Source organism: Oryx dammah, unplaced genomic scaffold (genome assembly GCF_014754425.2).
Source record: "Oryx dammah isolate SB20612 unplaced genomic scaffold, SCBI_Odam_1.1 HiC_scaffold_21, whole genome shotgun sequence".
NCBI lineage: Eukaryota > Metazoa > Chordata > Mammalia > Artiodactyla > Bovidae > Oryx > Oryx dammah.
The window spans coordinates 2,017,992-2,043,473 of NW_024070205.1; the positions used below are offsets into that span (position 1 = coordinate 2,017,992).

At 47.7% G+C, this 25,482-nt stretch overlaps 1 protein-coding gene across 2 annotated transcripts in view; it reads right to left on the bottom strand.

The window, feature by feature from the left end:
* The window catches only part of NR5A2 (nuclear receptor subfamily 5 group A member 2), a 129,911-nt gene that overhangs the window by 41,668 nt on the left and 62,761 nt on the right, over positions 1 to 25,482 (bottom strand). For both annotated transcript variants that reach the window (XM_040263238.1, XM_040263237.1), the window contains 2 exons: positions 9,197 to 9,316; positions 3,541 to 3,688 (listed from right to left, as the gene is read on the bottom strand). In XM_040263238.1, the coding sequence (XP_040119172.1) occupies positions 3,541 to 3,688; positions 9,197 to 9,316 (268 nt within the window). The remainder of the gene's footprint in view (positions 1 to 3,540; positions 3,689 to 9,196; positions 9,317 to 25,482) is intronic.

Here is a 25,482-nt window from a genome sequence, read left to right on the forward strand (position 1 = left end):
CTCTTGGGGCATCCGTTTGCACTGGACAATTAAGAATTGTCTCCACAGATGCAAATTATGTTATCTCATAGTAAGGTGAGAACGGTTCCCAGGTGGCTCAGTGGTAAAGAATCTGCCTGACAATGCAAGAGACACAGGAGATGTGGGTTTGATCCCTGGGTCAGGAAGATGCCCTGGAGGAGGAAATGGAAACCCACCCCAGTATTCTTGCTTGGAGAATCCTGTGGACACAGGAGGCGGGGGGACTACAGTCCATGGGGTTGCACGAACTTGGACACAACTGAGCATAGTTAGGTGAGAAAAAGAAAAAATAAGTAAGTAATAGGATTTTAAGAAAACAAACAAACAAAAATACCGAAGACTAGGACTCTGGGATCTATTCTGTCACACGCAGAGAAATATCCTGGAAGACAGGGCATTTTTTCACTTTTTCTTGTTCTAAACCAGCTTAATCAACTGATGTCTGCTTACGGACACAATCTGAAGGGGAAAAATTCAGGTAGCCGACTGGAAGAATTTGGGTCAGTGGCAGCTTTTACTTTAGTCCCGTCATTAGCTTTGCAAGAAATCAGGCTGCAGCTTCAGTGTAGGACAACTTTTAGGAGAAGCCTAGTCGCCTCCCTGGTGGCTCAGACGGCAAAGAATCCGCCTGCAATGCAGGAGACCCAGCTTTGATCCCTGGGTCAGGAAGCTCCCCTGGAGGAGGGCATGGTAACTTCCTCCAGTATTCTTGCCTGGAGAATCCCATGGACAGAGGAGCCTGGCGGGCTCCACGGGGTCACAAAGACTCGGACACGACTGGTTGAACTCAGTCAGGGGATGCTCCTGTAGAATCTCCTCTTCTGCGAGAGGAGCCCAGAACCCCGAGATGCATCCCAGCCTCTCCTCCTCACATCCCAAGGTCTGCGCCCTGTGACACGTCCACACCCATCTCACTCCTGTCTTCAAGGCGCATTAAATCCACTGAATAGTTTCTAGTCCACTTTCCATGTTGCTATAGGGAGGGCAAATCGCCTTCAGTGATACGCCTCCACCCCTTTAAAAAGCACCCGGACTTTCTGCAGGATGAAGACTGTGGTCCCCAGTTTTGGTCTCCACTGCATCCCCGTGGCTGGGACAGGAAGTGCTCAGCTCAGGCAGGGCCTCTCCCCTGCCTCTCCAGCCACATCCCCTGCCGGTTCCCTGATGGTCCCCAGTTCATCTGCCCTCCTGCCTCCCGTGTTTTGCACAGCGTGGCATCCTGTGTCTTAGCAGGCTGGACCTGCGAGGGCTCACACCTACTCTCACCACATCCACCTGGAAAGCCCACCTCATCTTTCAGTCCACACAGCCCGTGACCTCCAATGAGTCCACACAAAGCCCCAGCCAGCCCCAGGATCCAGGGGCTCAAGGCTGGAGTCTTGAGATAGGAATATTTCAAGGGATATTGACCACAGCAATACAGGAATAAACCTGGGATAGGAACGCTGCAGGTTTCAGACTCAGGGGCACACGGTCAGCTTCTGGGGGAGGCCCTGATCTGATTTCACATCCATCCTGGGTACAACAGGCTTTGGGGGCTGGCGTGGGTGCCCAATGGTGAATTACCACATCCCTTCCAAAGACTGATTATTGATTGTTTCTACGGGGGACTCAAGTTTTCCATTCACAGATTGGACACTACTTGGACTTTATGCCCCAAAACTATTCGTGATTCTTTAAAAATGAACGCTTGGCCAGACTTGATTTACATCTAACCAGAAAGCCATGCTTTCCTTTCTTCCTTAAGCCACAAACAAGCATAGTTTTAAGGGACATTCAACTGGGTATTCCCTGATGCTCAGGATCCTGAAACGGTTAACATACTCCCTAAAAGAGAGAGTGCGGTTCTGGTAAACACACGGCCCAACTGTTCAGGAGGAAAACCTATGAAGTTCGAGTGTTTCGAGCACTTCAGAGCTGCCCCTCCCTCCCCCCGGCCCACGCCCCTGACCACCCATCCATAGGATTTGGCAGAGAATATAATAATTTTGAAAAAATGATGAAGGAAAGATAAAAGCGATGAAAACGAAACATGGCTGATGGTTAATCTCCACATCTTCAAATGTCACGCAGTTCCTCAACTAATTTAAAATACCATTGAAGTGAGATGACTCTCTTTAAATATTTTATCACTGAGATGCTGTAAGATTTCTTACACACACATTACCACATTTTTCATTTAATTACTGATCAAATGCGTGAGTTGAAAAGACTAAGATCTTGCGATAAAGCAGAATAATTTGTGAGATGACAGCAAACAGGCCTGTGCGACAAGTTCCTTTCCATTAAGAAAAAAAAATGCTCTTGGGTAAAAGACATAGACTTCGTTGAATAGAACTCTCCTATTTCTTGTGGTTAATACAGAAACCACACAGGTCCCAGGGCTGGCATGGTAAACCTTTGAACACTGCATCTGTGAAGTTCTGTTGTCTTTTCAAATTTTCAGTAACATTTCTTTTTGCTATATTTATCACATTTTCCAAAATATGAAAATGTCCCTTTTCTTTTAAATGTTGACTACATGTGAAAATTAACTCTGGTTCTATTACTTCAAACTATGCCTTTATTAGCAACAGTTGTGCTGTGTTGTCAAGAAGAATTTTAAAACGAAAGTACCAAATTTGGAGCGTAGACACATCTGTTTTACTTTGCAGTGTGTTTTATTGTTTTATTTCTTAGCATATGAATTCACAACTATCTTATAACTGAAGACTAAAGAAAAAACATATGTTGGTAAATCTGATTTCTGCATTTTTTTCATTCAAGGGAAGTTGCCTCCCTCAGCTGTCTGCCAATAAGTAATAAATGCACTTGGCAAAAAGTTTATTTAAGTTGGCTTTATTAAGCCAACAAAATACAGAAATCAAGTATGGGACAGGCAGAAAAATCTGTTCCTTTGAAGTCAATAAAAATCCATCTCCTTAATCCTTTTTTTATTCCAAGCAGTGGTGATTTTTCTCAGCTGACTCACTGGGAACCTTGATTTAGCTAATCTGTCTTGCTTAGTTATCTTTCTTCTCCAAAGCCTTCCTAAAGAAGCATCCTTTCCCCGTGACAACCGTCATCTTTTATGCTTCCATAGTGTGCGTTTGGTTATGCACATACTCTAGTTAATCCTGATAGAGATTTAAGAATCAAGTTTTTTATTACTCTCCATATTTTATAAGAACAAAAACAGCAGTAGCTTGCAAGCTGAAGCAAAAGGTACAGAGAAATGATCAACAGCAGATAAGGTGGCCCAAATGTGGCCCCATGTGTCCTTCCTGGCCCTCTGCCACAGCTTTCTATCAGGGTCACCCACTTGTTACCGCCATCAGTCATGACTCCTCGACACCCCAGTCCACCCACTACAGAGATACAACTCAGCCAGGACCACACAGGAAAACATGATCAAGCTGGAAGATGTCATGATTAGAAAAGAAAGTTCTTCTCTTTTGCAAAAACAAAAACATGGATAGACTTCAAGGCACTCAAAGGTTGGGATCATTTAGTCACTTGGATGAGGAAAGGATTCCTTACCTAAACTAAAGAGTACCAAGAACTTCAGACACACGAACTCTCGTTGATCAAACTGTAGAGAACGAAGCTTTGCCACCAGTTCCTGTGCATGGCTCATGAGGTTGTTGAGCGTGGCCCCCGCCTGTGAGGCTATGACGGAATAGTCTACCTGTAACACAGAACCACGGCGTGTTAGTAAGAAAAACTGCACGTGCAGAACTGGCAAGCCTGGTATATTTACTACTTATTGAGACTTTATAAACACACATATATACACATACATGGGGCTTCCCAGGTGGCTCAGTGGTAAAGAATCTGCCTGCCAATGCAGGAGACTTGGGAAACACAGGTTCGATCCCTGGGTCGGGAAGATCCGCCAGAGGAGGAAATGGCAACCCACTCCAGTATTCTTGCCTGGAGAATCCCATGGATGGAAGAGCCTGGTGGGCTACAGTCCATGGGATCTCAAAGAGTCTGCTTCCTAAAAAGCTACAACAACTAGCTACCCAAACGCGATTATTAATACATCACTCTCTAAAGACACAATGATCTTATTTATGAGAAGAATAATTTCTTGATTTGGAAACAAAAAAGGCTTATTTGCTTCTCTGTTAAAAGAAAAAAAAAAAAAGGAGCAGCAGAGGCATCCATCTCAGATTATTCACAAGGACACCAAAAGTTTGACCTACAATAGCAAGTTAAGATGTTGGGGTGGCTGTCAATGGCAGAACTAGCTTTGCTGCTGCAATTACAACATAATGGGAGAGCCCAGTTGGTACCTGCCGCCCCCATCCTTTTCTTCACTGGTGGGCTCTCAGGCAACCAGATATTCTTTTAGGTGCATTTAATATTTGCAGCAGCAGCAAATTTGTCTGGGAGGCAAGTCCTCATCTGCCACTCACCCGGAGCAGACTGTATTAAATTTTTATATTTATTGACATTTCATTACCATAATTGACTGCACTTGCTTCTCTAGGAGAAGGCACAGGGCTGCCTCCTAAGCAGGAGAACGAGTCCCTCGAGGAGAATTTGCAATTAAAAATAAGGCAGAATGGATTTTGTGTGTGTGTGTGTAAATATGATGAGTTGAATTTTCAGCTTTAACTAGAGAATACTGGGTGCACAGAAACCTTTTTTCGAGAGAAAAATTATGAGTCAGTGGAAAGACGCCGCCCCCAAAGGTGTCAATCAGTTTACAGAGAGTCAACTGTGCATGAAAAAGCCCCAGTCCATGCGTGTCCTCGGGAGGCCCCGCATCCCACCACACCGTCCTCCTCGCCTGGGCCAGGTGCCCGCCTCTTCCCCTAAATTCACACGTCAGCTGCTCTAAGTGCTCCTGTGGCTTCTGTCTCAGACCGTGTGAGAGGAAGGGCCAGCACACAGGCGGCCTGAAGCCTGGGCTGGAGGCAGAGGTCCAGCGGAAGGATGCCACGACCACTGCAGGGTCACCTGCCGGGCACGCCTAGGGATGCCCCGCCCTTCACTGGACCAGGTCCCGACAGGAGAACTTCCAACTCCAAGGACGTTCTTCTTTCTTAACGGGGGTGGCTCAGCTCCAAATCCCTTGGGGACTGTACAGGGTCTACCTGCTGCAAGTCGCTTCAGTCGTGTCCGACTCTGTGCGACCTCATAGATGGCAGCCCACCAGGCTCCCCCGTCCCTGGGATTCGCCAGGCAAGAACACTGGAGAGGGTTGCCATTTCCTTCTCCAATGCATGAAAGTGAAAAGTGAAAGGGAAGTCGCTCAGTCTTGTCTGACTCTTTGCGGACCCCATGGACTGCAGCCCACCAAGGCTCCTCCATCCATGGGATTTTCCAGGCAAGAGGACTGGAGTGGGGTGCCGTTGCCTTCTCTAAGGGTCTACCTACTCCTCCTAATAAGAAGAATATAAATCCTACAGGAACAAAGTGAGGTAGAACAGGGAATGGCAGCCAGGGTCAGAGGTGGGGGAAACCCGGGGCAGAGCAGGAGGGAGGGCGGGACCTGTGGAAGTCTCGGGAAGGCCCCGTCCTTTCACGCCCTCCTCTCGGTGAGGCGTTCAGCTGGATACCAGTAAGGGGCCACCCACACCCACCACCATTAAGAAGCGAGAACAGCTGGGACATTACCAGCTTGGAATCACCAGCTGAAAGCATCGTCACCACAGCTCAGAATGCATGGAACACAGTAAAAAAAAGGTCACCAGTCAGCCCTACACCTGGCAAGTGTACTAAAGTGGCCACAGAGACGCTGCTGCTGGACAAGGGAACGGCGGCCCGCTCCAGTCCTCTTGTCTGGGGAATCCACGGACAGAGGAGGCTGGTGGGCTGCATGGGAAAGATTGAAGGCAGGAGGAGAAGGGGACGACAGAGGATGAGATGGTTGGACGGCATCACCGACTCAGTGGACATGGGTTTGGGTGGACTCTGGGAGTTGGTGATGGACAGGGAGGCCTGGAGTGCTGCGGTTCATGGGGTCGCAAAGAGTCGGACACGACTGACCAACTGAACTGAACTGAAAGTTACAAAGCTAAAACTTCATAGTTGCAAATGAAGTACATTGTAACTGAAAGGACTCTAAATTCCTTTTTTAAAGAGATGGGTAAGTTAAAACTTGGGAGGTGTATATAGAACAGATAGGTATGAAATAAGTTCAACTGTCAGAATTTCATTCTTGGAAACATAAACACATTCTAAGAGAAAGGAACTGAAATGGTTTCACACGACTCTAGTGAGGTGGACTTCAGGAAATCAGTTGGCACACCAGCAACTTTATCGCTATATATTTATATACAGGCTAATGCGCGAGCTCAAATATGCTCATCAAGTGGGGGCTCTGCTAACCTCTCCTTCGAGGATAATTTATCAAATCACACGGTTCAGAAGGAGGAGCAGTGATTTATTCCTGAAACAGCGCCCAGATCTGCAACTTCTTTACATTTTATTACAAACATAATTATATTTTCATTGTCGAATGTGGAGTTTGCGCTCACCGCAGGAGCAGCTGGCCTTGTCTTTTATGTACTTAGTAAAATTAATTTATTACTCCCTTACCCGGAACCTTTGTGCCATTAAATTCAAGGGAGATATTGAAGAAATACTATAAGTGGATGTCCTCTTTGGATAAATTTCGCTCATCATAAACGGAGCAACAGTTTTAGCTAAATTGCTTTCTGTTCTGATAGCTGAAATTTTTGATGACTTGTATGCTGGAAGATGCCTGTCTTTTTAATACGACACGCAATAACAGAAGATAATGAAAAAGGTGCCAGCAGGCCCTTCCCATAGGAAAATGTTACAGCGGCTGTTCATTAGCGACAATATGTAAACACTAAAAAGCACCACTTCAAAATCCTAGGTTGCTATTTTATATCTGCACTTTCAGCCATACGTTTTGTGTGCATGTGGTTTAAAAATACTGAAAAGAAATGGATTCTTATCACAGTGACAAGATGCTAAATACTGATATATAGAATTGACTTGGCGATGCTTAATGTTACTGACAATCATTTTTTTCCTTTTGGCTTAAAAAGGTTATTTAGTGTACCCTTAGAGAAGCCAGAAGAAAAGACAGCATTAAAATAGCTAACTTCAGGGTTAAGTAAGAAGTTCCCTTGTGATGGCAAAACACGAAGCAGCAATAATTGATACTAACCACGAGAAACGCCATCCACTCCTTGACCATTCTTGGTTTGGAAAATCGGAGGAAGAGGGCACTTTCTCTACTTTTTACATGGTAATTGCCTTTACCCAGGGTCAGCACTTAGCGCAAAATGAAACATGAAATGAGGAGCGTTTCTAAGAGCAGGAATGGAAGTGCTCTGAGAAAGAACGGCACAAACCCATTTGATTTCTGGAACTCGGAAGGACAAAATCAAATTAATTTGTGGGCTGAGTCTCGTTCTTCTAAAGTAGCTCCCCGTGGGGCCCAGGAGGGAGGGGGCTGGGAGGCAGGCTGTGATGAGGCTGTGAAAATGGGTACACTTCTTCCAAAGACCAGGTCACAGGCTGGAAATGCTCAACGGAAACTCAAAATATCAGGAAGTCAAGCCCACTGAGGCTTGATTCTAGAAAGCCTTTTTCTCAGGAGCCGTGCAGGAAGCAGGGGCCAGGCAGTGATGATGGCTGATCCGATCTGCAAAAACTCTGAGACAGTGCTTGCCTTTAACTTGATTAGGAACATGTGATTTATCTATAATTCAGCAAATGATGTGGAAACAGCCTTTCCCTTTCAAATATGCACTGCCGGGCTTTCACAGCACATAAACATTTATGGTTGGATGTAAAAGATCACGGTGCCTGAGTCCTGAGGCCTGCAGCAACCTTCAACACATGCCTGGAACAGCCTCCCGGACTAATCGGGTCTCTGCATCCCTCCCATCCATTTTAATAACCCACAGAGAACAGAAAATGGAGTTCAAGAACCAGGAGGGACAGGCCAGAACCCGGTAAAGCTGGAATCAGGTTCACTAGGCAGACTTTCTCTCCTCCCAGGTGTCCAGAAGGCCAGGTGTCTTTCTTCCCTCAAGGCTTTGCTCAAATCTCACCTTCTGAATAAGGCTCAGTCAACCTGTCCCGTTAAGACTGCAACCCATGGGTCACACAGCACCACACCAGGGAAGGACGCTGATCCCCTTACACGGCAGTTCCCTTTTTTGTTTTAATTCAATAGCACTTTGACTTCTCACATTTATTAGGATTATTGATTACTGTCAGCTTCTCCCGCTAAAGCGTTAAGCCCCTTTATCGTTTGAGTACTTTTCTGTTTTGGTCACTAATATGTTCCAAAGCCACAGGACAGTGACCAAGGGACCCTGCAGGATGCTCGTGGACCAAACAAATACCCATTCATGAAGGAGAAGGAGCTCACGGAAACTTCCTGTTTCCATCTTGCTTTTCGGTAATGACCGGCTAGGGGAGAGGGAGACGAACCGAGCGAGTAGGACTGACATACACACACCCACCTGTGCACGACGGATGGCCAGTGGGAAGCTGCTGCAGAGCCCAGGGGGCTCAGCTCGGTGCGTGTGATGACCGAGAGGGGTGGGCATGGCGGGGCTGGGGGGGCGCCTACAAGGCGGGGATGGATATGCACACACAGCTGACTCACTTCCCTGTACAGAAGAAGCTAACACAGCAGTGTAAAGCAGTTACATGCCAATTAAAAAAAAGATAAAAATAAAAGTGTGTGTGGGGGCAACAGTGACTGACTTGAAAATGAACACTGCCTTTCCTTCTCACTTGGTTGCCTTTAGGCCAAAGATATACATGATTGACATACAACCTCTGAATCAGTCTCTGCCACCAACATGACTCCAAAATACCGAGATTTCATCATTTCCAAGTTGTTTTTTTTTTTTTTTTTAATAGCTAACAAACAAGTGTGATAGATTCATGCAGAAGCTTGGGGAAGAAACCCAAGGTACCAGCCATTAATCCTGACTCAGCAATTGTTTTGACCCTTCAAAGCACCACTTGCAACCCCAGCAGGCCGGCAGGGGTGGGCGGTCTGGGACAAGTTTCCCTGTAACCATCCGAGCAGGAACAGGGCGCCCCAAGTCAGCATCTCTAAATTATATGCAGCCCATATATATCCCTTTCAAAGCGAAAAAGAGCTTCTGACCTAGTTGAATCCCTGCCATCCTGCACATGCTTAATAAAAAGACACTTCTTTTTTCCTTCTGGCATCTACACTCACTTGTTGCCCAGTAACCAGGAAGATGGAGCCCTCCTTTCCGTGAACCACTTGTCGGTAAATGTGGTCGAGAATTAAGAGCTCACTCCAGCAGTTCTGAAGCAGCTTCATTTGGTCATCCACCTGTAAAAGAAATGGAAAAAAATGACTCTGTACCTCACTACTATTTTTTATTTTGCATGATGTCTCCCCGCCCCCCACAAGAGAACCCACCATATTAGCCTGGAAGACCACCAACGGTCACCAGATGAATTCACACCCTCCCTCCTGAAAGTCATTCTTTGCATTTGGACAAATACATTTCAGGCCACAGAGAAATACTTAAGCAAAATATCTGTAATCAATGAGCTGCTAGGAAAAGGTACTCCATCAGATGGGTCTACTTGTCACGAGTAGATCTATTAGCGTTTGCTCGTGGGAGGGACAGGCGCCTCAGACAGTCCTCAGTGGACCCCACTAGAATGACCCTGGATAGGGACTTCCCTGGCAGTCCAGTGGTTAAGACTCTGCCTTCCAATGCAGGCAAGTTGGGTTCCATCCCTGATCCAGAAACTAAGATCCATACGCCTCGGAGAGAAAGCCTGCACATCCAGCACAGCCAAAATAAGAATAAGATACGAAAGAAAAGAAGGAGAAGAATGACTTACATAGCCCAGGCTTGTATATCTGTCCAGAGGCCAATACACTGGGCCCAAGCTGAAACAGTGTATGGATATTAGCAAGTCAGGACTTTCCAGGTGGCTCAGTGGTAAAGAATCTGCTACAGTGCAGGTTTGATCCCTGGGCGGGGAAGATCCCCTGGAGAAGGGAATGGCAACCCAGTCCAGGATTCTTGCCTGGAGAATGCCATGGACAGAGGAGCCTGCTGGGCCCCAGTCCCTGGGGTCGCAGAGAGTCGGCCACGAGTGAGTGGCCGAGCACACACACACACTAGCAAGCTGTCAAACTGTGAGGATTTATATGAAAAGCACTCAGCATGACAGTTCAAGTGGCTTTTGAATTTAGAGGCCCAGGGCCGCTGTCCTCAGTCTCAGCTAGTCCATATCACGCTAGACCTCGACTGGAACGATCACCAAGCCCGGTCTTGATGCTCACCTGCACTTGCTGTAATATTTGGCCAACCCTCCCACAAACTACCTCCACTTCCGTTTCGGCATCTGAAGCACGGGCTGAGAACAGCACCTTCCTCCCACGCCAGCAGTGGGGAGTGAAATGCAGAGGGCTGCGTCAGTGAGCGCTGCAGCCACCCGATGCCACCCGCCTCCCGGGGGGCCGCATTCTCCACGCACCTATTCAGGCACGAGTCACATATCCACCGTCAGACGTGGAGGGCATATGGATCCATTTCCAGGACTATTTGTAACAGCTTCTCTTCATTTTGCAACTGTAACCAGCCAAAGAACCTGGTGGGCCTGAATGTTGATACATCATGCTTTTACATAGATAACACCTGACATTTAGATGTGGTGTAACAGCTAAAAAGGGAGGGGTGGGAATAAATGAGGAGTTTGGGATTAATATTACACACGACTACATAGAGAATGGGCTTCCCTTGTAGCTCAGTTGCTAAAGAATCTGCCTGCAACGCAGGAGACCCGGGCTTGAAAGACTCCCTGGAGAAGAAACTGACAAGCCACTCCAGTATTCTTGCCTGGCTCCTCTGTCCATGAAGTTGCAAGAGTTGGACACGACTTAGCAACTAAACCACCACATACAGAATAAGCAACAAGGATTTACTGTGCAACACAGAGAACAATATTCAATACCTTTAACAACCTATAATGGAAAATATCTGAAAAAATATATATCAATCTATATAATTGCATCAGTTTGCTATACACCTGGAACTAACACAACATTGTAAATCAACCATACTCAATTTTTTAAAGAAGTGCTAGAATTTTCTAAACCTTTTTTTTTCAAATTAATTTAACTCACTTTTAACAAACTCATTTTTAAGTGCATATTCAATGAGATTTGGATAGTTGGGGATTCTTAGGAAGTTTTCACTCACACATTAGCAGTGATACGAGCTTGCTGTTGTTCACTCTCTAAGTCTTGTCTGACTCTTTGCAATCGCATGGACTGCAGCACACCAGGCCTCCCTGTCCTTCACTAACTCCCAGAGTTTGCGCAAACTCATGTCCATTGAGCTGGTGATGTCATCCAACCATCTCGTCCTCCTCTGTCACCCTCTTCTCCTCCTGCCTTCAAAGCTTCCCAGCATTAGGGTCTTGTCCAGTGATATAAGCTTCAGTTCAGTCCAGCTGCTCAGTCGTGTCCGACTCTTTGCAACCCCATGAATCGCCGCACGCCAGGCCTCCCTGTTCATCACCAACTCCCAGAGTTCACCCAAACTCACGTCCATCGAGTCCGTGATGCCATCCAGCCATCTCATCCTCAGTCGTCCCCTTCTCCTCCTGCCCCAATCCCTCCCAGCATCAGAGTCTTTTCCAATGAGTCAACTCTTCGCATGAGGTGGCCAAAGTACTGGAGCTTCAGCTTTAGCATCATTCCTTCCAAAGAACTATTTCCACGAGTCTGGGAAACGGTGAATGTGGTCAAACTGGCCCTGAACTTAGACTAAATCAAGGATTCCGGGCACAACTGTGCGCTTTCCAGCTCCAAGGGCTTGACCAAGCCACTTAGTTCTCTCACCCTTATCTTCTCACCTAAAAATACACGAGATAGCTCTTTTCACGAGGATGGAGTGAATAAAGTGTGAGACGGTACATTAATGAAGAAACAGTGCCAAACACGAGGCTCCCATCTGGAAGACCGTACTAACCCTGTTTAGAGGGGAACAGGCAGCTGCAGAGATTGAGGCTACTTTGTGATCAGGAAAACAGACCCAGAAACAGCCCCATCAGAAATGATCTGAGCTAGTGAGTCAGCTCTGACCAAGAGGATTGCACTCCCTGAGTAAACAGGTGTGAAGAGCCACTTGCTGGTTGGGAGTAAGTGTTACGTCTGGGGTGTAATGGTGAACGAGGCAGGAGCAGGCCCCCACTTGTGGCAATGACTCCTCTGCAGGGAGAAGCTCACCAACACCGGTGCGTGGGCTCAGGGGAGCAGAAGCTCAGACCCTGCTTCACAGGAAGCCTTGGGCGCTCTGAGTACAGGTTGGGCTGGGACAGCAGCTGATGCAAACCCACCTGGCAGGTCTCTGAGCATGGCTCGCACTAGAAAGCATGGGATTGTCTTCACGTCCACCTCTGCCCACATCCAGAGGCAGGAAGGAGACAGACTGGCTTTGGAAATCTATTTCCTGGGTCCTCAGCTTCTTCGGACCTGGAGGAGGAATTGGCAACCCGCTCCAGTATTCTTGCCTGGAAAATCCCATGGAGAGAGGAGCCTGCAGGGCTACAGTCCCTGGGGCTGCAAAGAGTCAGAAATAACTGAGCAACTAAGCACAGCTTGTTCGGGAGCTGCAATAACGAGCGAAGGTGAGCACGCCGATCTCTCATGCTAGTGCTCATTTTCGGCTTTGTACTTTGTGCTGTTCATGTCATCATTTCTTCCGATTCCACCAAGTGCCGTGCTTGTTTACCTGTCTCCCCGCTTTTTAGCCGGGGGTGCCCGGAAGCAGCAGCTCCTGGGGGGCCCAGCGCCTTCTCAGCAGAAATGCTCGTGAGATAAACGGAGGAACACGTGACTGATGGAGGTACTTTCACTCCCGTAAGTGCCTGCCTGCGGCCTGTGTCCCTAGCACTCGACAACAGACAGAGCCACTGCTCGGGGCTCGTGGAGGGCAGGGCCCTGGGACACTCAGATGACCCCGCACGCGGGCTGGCGGGTCTGGACCCACTGCTGGCGCTCGGTAAAGACTTCTTGACTAATTGTAATTTTAACACCCCTCTCAGGCAACTGATCCCTTGTTTTAAGGTTCTCTGAGGAGGCTTTCCAGGCTGACATCCCATTTCAGTATTTCCATAATTGATTATATGATATTTTATGTTATCTTGAAATTGGTGAGTATGCAACTTCCCTGGGCTTTTCGTGTCCTAGTTTGTATGCAACTCTTTGAATGAAAGGACAAGGCAAATACGACGACCAACTCCTTCTTTATCTCCAGATAAGAGATGGTGGCAATTCCAAAGATAACTTCTCTTTAGAAAACAAGCTTACTGGTGATACGGTGGGGGGGTGGGGGTGGGGGAAGGATAGAAACTATCTCCTCCTTCCGAGTCAGTTCTCTGGGTATTCACGCTGTCAACACTTTCGGGTGGACGAATGGACTATAACTTCCAGGACACATCAGAACCTCTCGCTAGCTGGCAATGCCACTTCACACGATCCTGTGTTATCAGCTGTAATAAAAGGGAGGGCTTATCTCAGAAGCCTGGCTGCTCTGCGGGCAACGACTCAGGCTGACATTATAGATGAGCGTGTGAACGAGCGCAGGCCTCACGGGGTTGCCCGCACCCCTCCCCACAACCCAGGAGGTTAATCATTAGAAACCTGCACTTTCTCATAAGTGCAGTGAGGCTGGCAAACAATTAGAAGAAGAAAAATGTGGGATCTTTCTCAAGCCCACACAGAACTTATCAGAGCCTCTCTGATGCCTCCTCCCGCTTCACCTTCTCACCGTCTGGCCACAGAACTGAGTCCACGTTCCCTCTCCCAGGGAACTTTATTTGCAAATCGACGTCATGAGTCACTGTGGAGCAGCTTCAAGAAAGGCATTTTTAGGAAAACGTTCAACTGACGTGGGTCGGTAATTGAAAGTAGACGAAAACCCATTTCCCGTTTCTGATCATTAAAGCTGGTGCGTACCAGGCCTTGTACTAGAGACTCGGGGGACAAATGGAGGTGACCCCACCCTGCCTTCAAGAAAGTCAGACTCCAAGGAGAAGCATCGGAAGGGTCCATCTGTTATTATAACCCCATGTGTACTAGACGCTGGGGCCATTCCACCCTGCTTCTTTCTCTTTTTTAATTCAAACTCTTTATTTTGTACTGGGGCAGAGCTGCTTAACAATACTGTGATAGTTTCAGGTGAGCTGTGAGGGACTCAGCCATACATACACAGGTATTCATTCTCTCCCAAACCCAACCCTGCTTCTTTCTTGGGGGGACTCCCAGGGACTCGGGAAGCTTAGGAGGACAGTGTGTTTAAGCAGGTCTTAATGTTGTAGGATCATTTACTAATACGCCTTCTTTTTTCTCAGTAGATTCTATTAAAACAACTCGCAACAAAATATTTAAGAAGTAGTGTGATGATTCTAAAGATGACACGTACACACTGGTATATTTAAAATGGACAACCAACCAACAAGGGCCTCCTGCTTGGCACAGGGACCTCTGCCTGGTGTCATGTGGCAGCCTGGATGGGAGGGGAGTCTGGGGAAGAACGGGGACGTGTGTGTGAGATTCGGTTGCTTCGCTGTCCTCCTGAAACTATCACAACAATCAGCTGTGCTCCAATGCAAAATAAAAAGTTAAAAAGTTCATTACGATGACGGCAATGTCTTAACCTATTTTCTGCCATATAAGTCAATAATAAACCACTTACTATTTATACTGGGCTTCCCTGGTGGCTCAGCCGGTAAAGAATCTGCCTGCAATTCGGGAGACCTAGGTTCGATTCCTGGGTTGGGAAGATCCCCTGGAGAAGGGAAAGGCTACCCACTCCAGGATTCTGGCCTGAGAATTCTATGGACTGTATAGTCCATGGAGTCACAAAGAGCTGGACATGACTGAGCGACTTTCTATTATTATATATATTAACTTAATAATAAACCACTTATTATCTTAAAAAAAAAGATTCTTCAGAATCATTGTTAATAACATCCAGCTATTATTTCTGGACAAAAGAAAAAAAATCGCAGAAGGTGGACTTCCATTCGTGACGATGATGACATTTATAAAGAAATATTCAGAAGCAGGGAAAGGAAAATCAACCCCCCAACAAATCAGCACCAACTTAACAACTCTTAATGAGAACCTGCTTTGGACAAGACAGACGCACAACTACTCAACCCCTTTACTGTCTTTATAAAGAACACTGATGGTTATCTGCAATCTCTATAATAAACTGCTACAAAGTCCAAGAAAAAATGATTTCACATTAACAATGATTAAACAGGCACTAACAACAATGTTGTACAAGAGCAGTAACAGCCAGTCAAACTCCCCTGTCAATTATTGCAAAACCCAGAAGATTTATGAGCAGAAGTTCTTCCTCTCTCAGAGGACAACTGAAGTCACTCTCGGGTGTGCCTGCTAGATCGTGTGGCTGCGGGCACAGAGCATAAGGACTTACCTGGCACACTCAGCCCCTGGCCTCAGCTCTTCTGCCCCTTTCTACATTTCTCCAGCAAAGCAACAAAGGATTTTTTTTTCTCCCCTTGGGATCGAAACTTTCTTCCCGGAGAGGGAAGCAGGAGGCAGGAGGCTCGACTGCGGGGTACGTGCCTCGTGCTTCCATCCCCAAGTCCCTTCCACGCAGGGCCCGACCAAGGCTCCGTGGAGATCAGGACCCAGGTGAGTCCCTGTGCTTCTCTGTCAAGTCATTCATCACATGAAAGGTGTTGGTCGGTGTTACCACCTCACCAGAGCCATGACAGGCTCAGAGAGGTGCACTAGGCCAAAAATAATCCCTGAGTCATGCTTCCGGGGCTTCAGAGAGATGATAACTCTGGCCAATCAGAGGGATGATAAGTGGCCAATCAGTAAATACCAGGAAACCCCTGAAGCCAATCAACCCTTGCCAACTCCCTGTCTTTGTTCTAAACTTATAAATACTGCTGAAAATCTGGGCTCAGGGCTCTCGTCAAGACTCCACTGTGCTGGATGAGACGGGAGCCCTGGCTCGAGCTAGAAATAAAACCCCTTTATGCTTTTGCATTGCTGTGGACGTCTTATTCTCTCAGTTTTGGGGACTTGGACTCTGGGCAAAACAGTCGGTGAGTCCTGTCCAACTCTCTGCAACCCTGTGGACGGCAGCCCACCAGGCTCTTCTCTTCTTGGAATTTTCCAGGCAAGAATCCTGGCACGGGGTTGCCATTTCCTTCTCCAGATCTTTCCAACCCAGGGATCGGACCTGGGTCTCCCGTCCCGATTGCAGACAGATTCTTTACTTCTGAGCCGCCTGGGAAGCCCTCTGTTCATCACATACACAGTCACCAGAACAATCTATTGCAGTCAGGCTATTCCTTCAGACCCAAGACTCTTCCACGTTCCCTAGATTCCCCTCCGAGGACCTCTCCCAAAGCAGACCTCCCTGACCAGTGCTTGGGGAATGGGCACCACTGATCAGCGTGCCCACTGGCCCTGCCATCCAGGAACTGAGGGGTTGAGTGGCTGCCCAACAGCTGGCAGCCTCGACCTCTGGGGACGTGGGCCACCTCCACACGATGGGGGGGAAGAGCTGGGAAACGAACGTGCAAGCTGTCAGCAGAGGAAGGAGGTAGAAGATTCAGCAGACCAGCCCTTGGTCTGCCTCTTGAACGTCTCAGTCCAGGGGCAGGGGATGCATCAGGGGCCCAAGACCTCAGGAACCCTTAAGGGGACCACCCTGAGCCCCGGATCCAAGAGCTGGTGCCTGTGACCATCACGAGCCATCAGAACAGGCTCAGCAAATCTCTGGTTTGGAAATGAGGGATCCTGCGCTTCTGCTGCACGCTTTCCAAACAAACAAACAAACAAACCAAATCATTTCAAAGGCAGATGCTTCTGAAATTGCTTCATTTATCAAAAGTATTCAGGTTCCTGGTACACATTAATTCCCAGGAATTGCTGAAGTCAATACTTTTTTTTTTTCTTTGTAATCTTTTAAAAAGATCACATTTTTAAAGACTTCATTGAATTTGTTACAATATTTCTTCTGGTTTATGCTTTGATTTTGGCCACAAGGGATGCCCGATCTTAGCACCCTAACCCAGGATTGAACCCACAGCCCCTGCACTGGAAGGCGAAGTCTTAACCACTGGACTGCCAGGGAATATTCTTTTATTGCAAGATGTGCTGATGCCAGATATTCAGTGTCACCTCTTTGTTTGTATACATACGAGGTAGTAAGTGAGAGACATCTGTGAGGTTTGGAGGGAAAAGACTGCATAATGCATGTGAGCGTGAAATACCACTTGAGATCTGTTCACCAACAGACAATACAGTCTAGCCATTTCTTTCAAACAGAATGGTAACGGTATCCTCAGAATTTGTCAAAGGGAAGGAAAACTTCTGCTTAAATTTTCCTCGTCCCCCATTTCACAAAGCTTCCTGCTGAAGTAAGAATGAATGACAAGCTCACAGTGTGGTCATGGTATCTGTGGGCTCAGTGGAGAGCCTGCAGCCCGTGGTCCTGGCAGCGTTCCCTGTTCAGGTTGCTGGGCGCGGGCACACAGAATTCAGCAGACCTGACTGAGGTGAGCGCCAAAACGTAAAAAGGCCATTTTTATTATGGAACCAATCACATCCCACTGCTTCAAAAGCCTGCTCATAAGCAAAGAGATGGGAAGAGAAGGGAGTTTCTGCCACTCATGAAAGGTGAGCTGGGTCCATCCTTTCCGTAACAGTGGCTTTGATGGGAAAACTCAGCAAGATGCTGTGATTCTTCTCTAAGTTTGCAACAGTTTACAAAGTAAAGAAATAAGAATTAGTATATCGGTGAATTTCATGGCCAATCCAGCTCCAGATCTGTGAGACTGGCATTAAAAAGGATGGTCTGTATGGGGGCGTGGTGGACCTAGGAGTCATTCGTCTGTCAAATTACGGTTATTTCTCAGTCAGCAGTCAGTCAAACAACACAGATCGGTGCTCGGTGCCACCGAGACTTGAACGGAATAAGATGTAATTCTTATGCTCAAGGAACTTACAAACCAACCAACCAACCAAACATGAGGCACCCATGCAGAGTGATCAGTGCACAAGGTAATGTGTAAGTGCTAGGTTCCGTGGCACCAATTATTAGAAAACAGACACAGGTGTCTGAGTGTGTGGCTCAGAGGTTAAAGCGTCTGCCTGCAATGAAGGAGACCTGGTTCAATCCCTGGGTTGGGAAGATCCCCTGGAGAAGGAAATGGCAACCCACTCCATGATTCTTGTCTGTAGAATCCCATGGACGGAGGGGCCTGGTGAGCTACAGTCCACGGGGTGGCAAACAGTCAGATACGACTGAGTGACTTCACTTTCTTTATACACTATTATATATAAAACAGACAATCAACAAGGACTTGTTGTATAGCACAAGGAACTCTGTAATGACCTATATGAGAAAAAAATATCTGAAAAAAAAATATATAACTAAATCATGGGAATATCAGAAAACCTTACCTGCCCCTTGAGAAATCTGTATGTAGCTCAAGAAGCAACAGTCAGAACCAGAATTGGAATAACGGACTGGTTCCAAGTTGGGAAAGGAGTTACGTCAAGGCTGTATATGGTCACCCTGCTTATTTAACTTATATGCAGAGTACATCATGCAAAATGCCGGGCTGGATGAAGCACAAGCTGGAATCAAGATTGCCGGGAGAAATATCAATAACCTCAAATATGCAGATGACACAACCCTTATGGCAGAAAGTGAAGAGGAACTAAAGAGCCTCTTGATGAAAGTGAAAGAGGAGAGTGAAAAAGCTGGCTTAAACTGGCTTTAAGCCGGCTTTAAACTTTAAGCCGGCTTAAAGCTCAACATTCAGAAAACGAAGATCATGGCATCCAGTCCCATCACTTGATGGCAAATAGATGGGGAAACAATGGAAACAGTGAGAGACTTTATTTTTGGGGGCTCCAAAATCACTGCAGATGGTGACTGCAGCCATGAAATTAAAAGACGCTTACTCCTTGGAAGAAAAGTTATGACCAACCTGCCGACTAAGGTCCGTCTAGTCAGGCTGTGGTTTTTCCTGTGGTCATGTATGGGTGTGAGAGTTGGACCGTAAAGAAAGCTGAGCGCTGAAGAATTGATGCTTTTGAACTGTGGTGTTGGAGAAGACTCTTGAGAGTCCTTTGGACTGCAAGGAGATCCAACTAGTCCATCCTAAAGGAAATCAGTCCTGAATATTCATTGGAAGAACTGATGCTGAAGCTGAAGCTCCAATACTTTGGCCACCTGATGCAAAGAACTGACTCATTGGTAAAGACCCTGTTGCTGGGAAAGATTGAAGGCAGGGGCAGAAGGGGATGAGAGAGGACGAGATGGTTGGATGGCATCACTGACTCAGACAAGAGTCTGAGTGAACTCCGGAAGTTGGTGATGGACAGTTAGACCTGGCGAGCTGCAGTCCATGGGGTCGCAAAGAGTCGGACACGACTGAGCCACTGAACTGAACTGAACGCATTTTTCTGCACCCCTGAAACTAACACAAAATTATAAATCAACTGTGTTGTTGTGTTCAGTCACGTCCGACTCTTTGCAACCCGGTGGACTGCAGCATGCCAGGCTCTTCTGTCCGTGGGATTTCCCAGGCAAGAATACCTGAGCAGGTTGCCATTCCTTCTACCCAAAATAAAATAAAATAAACAATAAAATAAAATGCAACAACCTTAAAAACTTCTGAAGCAGTTTCTAAGTGAATAGAGTAAAAGACGGACGAGGACAGAAATGAAAAAGTGGCGACTAAGGGAAAATAGAGGGAGGAGAAGTCAAAGCCAAGGATGGCATCGGTCCCCAAACCAGCTCCACAAGGGCTGTCCTGGGCAGGGAGGGGCCACAGCGGGGTCCTCTCACCCGAGCAGCACCCTTACTCGGACTGCGGACACGCGCCACCCAGCACGGCTTCCCTAGCGCTGGGCTCCCGAGAGAAGTCTCGTGTGAGTCTTCACAGGAGGACTCTTGATGGCAGGCAAGCCAGGCAAGGACAGCATCCCAGCCACAGACAGCACTGGGCTTCAGTCAGTGGAGCTGCCGGTAAAGCTGCTGGCGACGTCCAGGGGGAGCTGTGTCAATCTGATGCTAGAACACGACTTTCTGATGGCCTGACTTCCAAAGATAAACTGGGACACTCCGGAAAAGGAGGGAAAGTCAGAGTGAAAGTCGCTCAGTCGTGTCGACTCTGCGACCCCATGGACTTTGACCGTGGAATTCTCCAAGCCAGAACACTGGAGTGGGTTAGCCTTCCCCATCTCCAGGGGATCTTCCCAAACCAGGGATGGAACCCAGGTCTCCCACATTGCAGGCGGATTCCTTACCAGCTGAGCCACAAGGGAAGCCCATTTATCGCCTGCTTCAGGACCATGTGACGTTGTGAAGGGAACATTTGGGCTTTAAAGCTCAGAACCCTGGGTTCCTGCCTTGCTCCTGGGTTCCTCACCATGTAACTTGGGGCAAAGAATTCAGATTCCTTCAACCTCAACTGTTCTCACAAGCCACTGTTTTTGTTAAATGAGATGAAACACAAGTGTGCCCAGCTGGGCGACTGGCACACTGCAGGCTAATAGTAGGTAAATCTGAATCTAACGAAATAAAGGAAGGCAAAATATAAGAGGTGTTAAAGGAAGTACAAAGGACAAAATTTCAGGTGATGGGAAATGCTGATGAATGAGAAATCTTTTAAAGCAGATTAATGTGAAATATTTTCCAGTGCTTTCTGCTAGCAGGTATTGTTCCATTTATGACCACTGCCTGTTTCCTGTCTTGTTTAGAAGTCTCCTCTTGTACAATTAGGGTAACGTTCCTCACATGTCCAACCAGGCGGATGGTCCAGCCATGAGGACAAAGCCCTTTAAGCCTGGTTGGAAAGGCCGGAAGGCATCTGTGAATTCGATGGTCATTTTCAGAATAGGGCAACAAGATTAAGATTGTAATCTTCATTTTCCAGACACCGCCTTAAAGACAATAATGACACCAGCCAGAGAATCCTGGGGAAGCAGTGGCTCACTGTATGGACAACAGCAATTAAGGCATAAGTGAGGGAAGGTTTTGGCTGCCCTGCACCCCATGAAATGGACTCCCTGCTGGAGTTCTTGGGACACCAGGTGGAGAAGAAAGATGCAAGCTCTGTGACGCCCTTAAGGTCTGGGGATGCAGCTTCCCCTCCGTAGGCTGCGTTTCAAAGTCAGAAGGAAAAAAAAAAAAAAAAGTTCTTAGAGCTAAAATGACCTTGGGTCCTTTTTTGGCTGGCTGCTTCAATCAGGCTTTTCGCCAAAGAAAGGAGGAAAGAACCCAAGTGGCCTAAATATCACTCACCAAAAATACAATTGAAATTAAGGCAGAGGCAAAGGAGAGGTCCCTGGGGACCATGATGGGAATTCACTAGGCACAAAGGCTGCTGGGAGAATCCCTCCACCCAGTTCCCCAGTGAGACAGGAGGATCTGCTCCCTTCCCATGATTCAGCTCCCCTCTTAAGGGGGCAGGGCTGAGGGTGTGTGAACCTGTGTCTTCAGAGATGCCCAAAAACATGTCAGAGCACTGGTAACCACTAAAGATAACCCTCAAGGGTCTACGTCTGTAACTCTATTTCTGTTTTGTAGATAAGTTCATTTGTAGCCTTTTTTAAGATTCCTCCTACACTGTTGGTGGGAATGTAAATTGGTACAGCCACTATGGAGAATGGTACGGAGGTTCCTCAAAAAAACTAAAAATAGAGCTACCATAGGATCTTGCACCCCAGTCCTGGACATATATCCACAGAAAAACACGGTCCAAAAGGACACATGCACTCCAGGGTTATCTGCAGCACTGTTTTCAACAGCCCAGACACGGAAGAAACCTAAACTCCTCTCGACAGAAAGAAGACATGGTACGTACACACAGTGAGTATTCAGTTCCATTGAATATTACTGAGAAATTAAAAAGAATGAAATAATGTCACTTGCAGCAATGTGGATGGACCTAGAGACTGTCATGCTGAGTGAAGCAAGTCAGACAGAGAAGGAGAGACATCCTGACCCTCCTTATCATAAATGGTCTTACTTGCAACACAGAGACTCACAGACCTACATGAAGTCACGGTTGCCAGGGGGAAGGACGGGGGTGGGGGAGGGATCGCTCAGGGAGTTTGGGATGGACATGGACACCCTGCTGCATTCACAATGGATAACCAACGAGGGCCTACCGCATGGCACAGGGCACTCTGCTCAGCGTCATGCGGCAGCCTGGGTGGGAGGGGAGTTTGGGAGAGATTGAGACAAATGTAGTGACATGGCTGAGTCCCTTCGCTGTTGCCCTGAAACTAACACAGCATTGTTAATCAGCTATGCCCCAATACAAAATAAACAGTGAAAAACAAAACAAAACTCCAGGAGTCAAAGGGTGAGCCCTAAAGTGTGGGATGATTATTTTGAGGTAAATCACTTTTGCTTTGCTTAGTTTATGCTTACTTGACCAGCACTGAAAGGGCCCTTTAGTTCAAAGACTTCCTTTTTACAGAGCAGGGAATCTGTCCGGGTGGGCTGTGGTTTGCGGAAGCTAACTCAGGGGCCAGAAATGGGACGGGAACCCAGGCATTCCGAATCCTAGCACAGCGCCCTGTCACTGAGCCTTCTTCATACAGGACTTAAAAGCCAGTCTTTTTTTCTCTAAAAGTTTTTTCTTTTTTTTTTTTTAGAATATAAATTGCCTCAATTTATTTCCTGCAGGGAAATACACTAAGGGTAACATAATTTCTCTATTTCAGATGTGAAAAAAGGCTGATTTAAGAAAAAAAAAAAAAGTCCTTTGGAAACATACAAAAACAGTCACCCAATGACAGAAGCCTGGAGTTTTTATCTGAACATAAAATCTAGACAGGAGTTCTTTCTTATTTCCATGGAAAGACTATGAAGGTAACTTGAATGGAAGGAGAGCTAAGGCCTGGCATTTTCTTAATCCCAAGGGGGGTCTGTCCTGTGCCCCCAATGGAAATAAGGGTGTGGTTCTTCTGGGTAAAGTAGACCCAAGAGGGAGAAGGGGCCGAGAGGGAAAAAAAAGAGCGTCCTCTCTTCACATTTTTGAAAACCCACAAATTACGGTCTGACATCATCGACTCAACGGCCATGAACTGGAGCAAACTGCAGGAGACAAGTGGACAGAGGAGTCTGGCGCGCTGCGGTTAGGAGTCGGGCACGGGGGAGCAACCGAACGGCGATGCCAACCGTTACCCGTGTTTTCCTCTTCAGACACTCAGGCAAACAAGAACTTATTTTGACCCCTTTCCCTTAGCAGCCCCCATCTGACCTCAGAGGATGTGTCCCCTGGGTCAGGACAGAGTGAGTGGCCCCGGCCAGCTGTCTGTGGGGACCACCTTTCCGGGCTGTGTCCCCGGGGCAGCACCGGGGCTCACCTCCCTCAAACCTCTCAGCCTGCACCCTCGCAGTGATGCACCAGCTTCCCGGTACCGTGGGGCCACCACTGAAAGGCCCGGTAGCCCCTGCGTGGACCAGCCTCAGCCCCAGAGGACCCGAAGGCGAGCTGAGTCACCACCAAACTCTGTCCTGCAGCTCGGTGGGGGAGCAGGACCCAGGACTCCTCAACCCCCTGAAGGGCCCAGAGTAACCACGAAGGACATGAGCATCACTTAAATGCTGTTTCCCAACGTCAGATCCGCACTGGTTTCGAACATTTTTTTAGTTAAAAGGGGAAGACATCTACGAAGCTGCACAGTAATGGTATTTGGAATTATTCACAGAAGCGAGATTTTTAGCAGCAGCATCACGAGCTCTCTGCACCTGTATCAGGAGGGCGGGCCTTACAACGCGTTCCCCAATCCTTTGGCCTGTCTTAGGGATGTTGGCCACTGCTCACGAGTTATTAATAGAAAGCATAGGCCTTCCAGCTGTGACATGCAGGATTTTTCCCATTATGTCTTTATGACCAATTAGGACTTTTCCCTGTAAAAAAAATTTAACAATTTTTCCTCCACTATGATTCAGAACCTAGGAGATACCGAATAATCCTAATTCACTCCCCGGCTAGAGGGCCCAGAAGCTTCACCGACACAGGACCCAGTCAGGCCACACGGTGGGCAGGCCCATCCCCATCCCAGCTCCCCGGGGCCCGACTCAGCCCTGTCTGAACTGCAGAAGGGACGGGACGATCAGATGGAGCACCCTGGGGTCTCCTCGCTCTTTCAACTGCTCAGAAGGAGCTCAAACACCAATAAACAAAGTGAAGCAAGTCAGCAGGAGGAAGACCAATATTGTTTATTTGCACATGTCTATGGAGTCTAGAGGGCTTCCCAGGTGACGCAGTGGTAAAGAATCCGCCTGCCAGTGCAGGAGACACAAGAGACTCAGGTTCCATCCCTGAGTGGGGAAGATCCCCTGGAGGAGGGCATGGCAACCCACTCCAGGATTCTTGCCTGGAGAATCCCATGGACAGAGGAGCCTGGCGGGCTACAGTCCATAGAATCGCAAAGAGTCGGACAGAACTGAAGCGGCTTAGCATGCATGCACTCCTGGAATCTAGAAAGCTGGTACTGATGAACGTATCTACAGGGCAGCAATGGGGATACAGACACAGAGAGGGGGAGAAGGTGGGATGGTCTGAGACAGTGCCTGTGTTTACTCCAGTGATGGAAACATACACATTACCATACGTAAAACAGAGAGCCAGCGGGAACCTGCCGTCCGATGCAGGTAAAGGAGCCTGGCGGGCTACAGTCCACAGGGTCCCAAAGAGCTGGACCCGGCTGACGCGACTTGGCTCACATGCACAGAGGGAACGCGAAGCCAGCGCTGTGCGCCACCCTCGAGGGCAGGGACGGGGAAGGGGCTTTAAGAGAGAGGGGACCTGTGGGTGCCTGTGGCTGATTCGTGGTGATGTATGGCAGAAACCAACACGGTGCTGGAAAGTAATTCAAATAAAAAATGAAAACACAGAGCAGAGTGTTCCTTCTGGTGACCGCCTGCCTTCACAAAGGTGGGGCTGGGGACATGCCTTAGACAGGGAATCTCACAGAAGCCTGAACAGGAGACTTGCCCTGTGAAGTTTCAACACGAAAACCCGTTTCAAAGTGGTATTTCACAGATGTCCATTTCAGAAACCCCTCAAGAATGAGGTGTAATTTTCATGTTACAAAAATCTGACCCGTCTACTTGCCTCAGATACAGGCTTAACTCTCTTTCCCAAAGCAAACTTTGGCTAAAAAATGAGCAAAATGGAGTCTAGGAGAAGCTGACAGCTGCTTGCTGAGCTCGGCGCTGGGCTGGGGCGAGGAGGAGTTCACCGGTGACCGGGGAACTTCTCAGGGGGCTTGGCACCCCGCGGATGGCGTAAGGGGGGCTGGGGATGGGGCAAGTCTCTTGGAAACCAAGTCTGAGGCTTAGCAGAGCGCTGAGCGTGTTCCCGTCCAGCTTGAACCTGGAATCTACACTCAGAAGAAAAAGGAAATGTTTGCTACTGCACTTCTAGAATTCCCATGGCCCG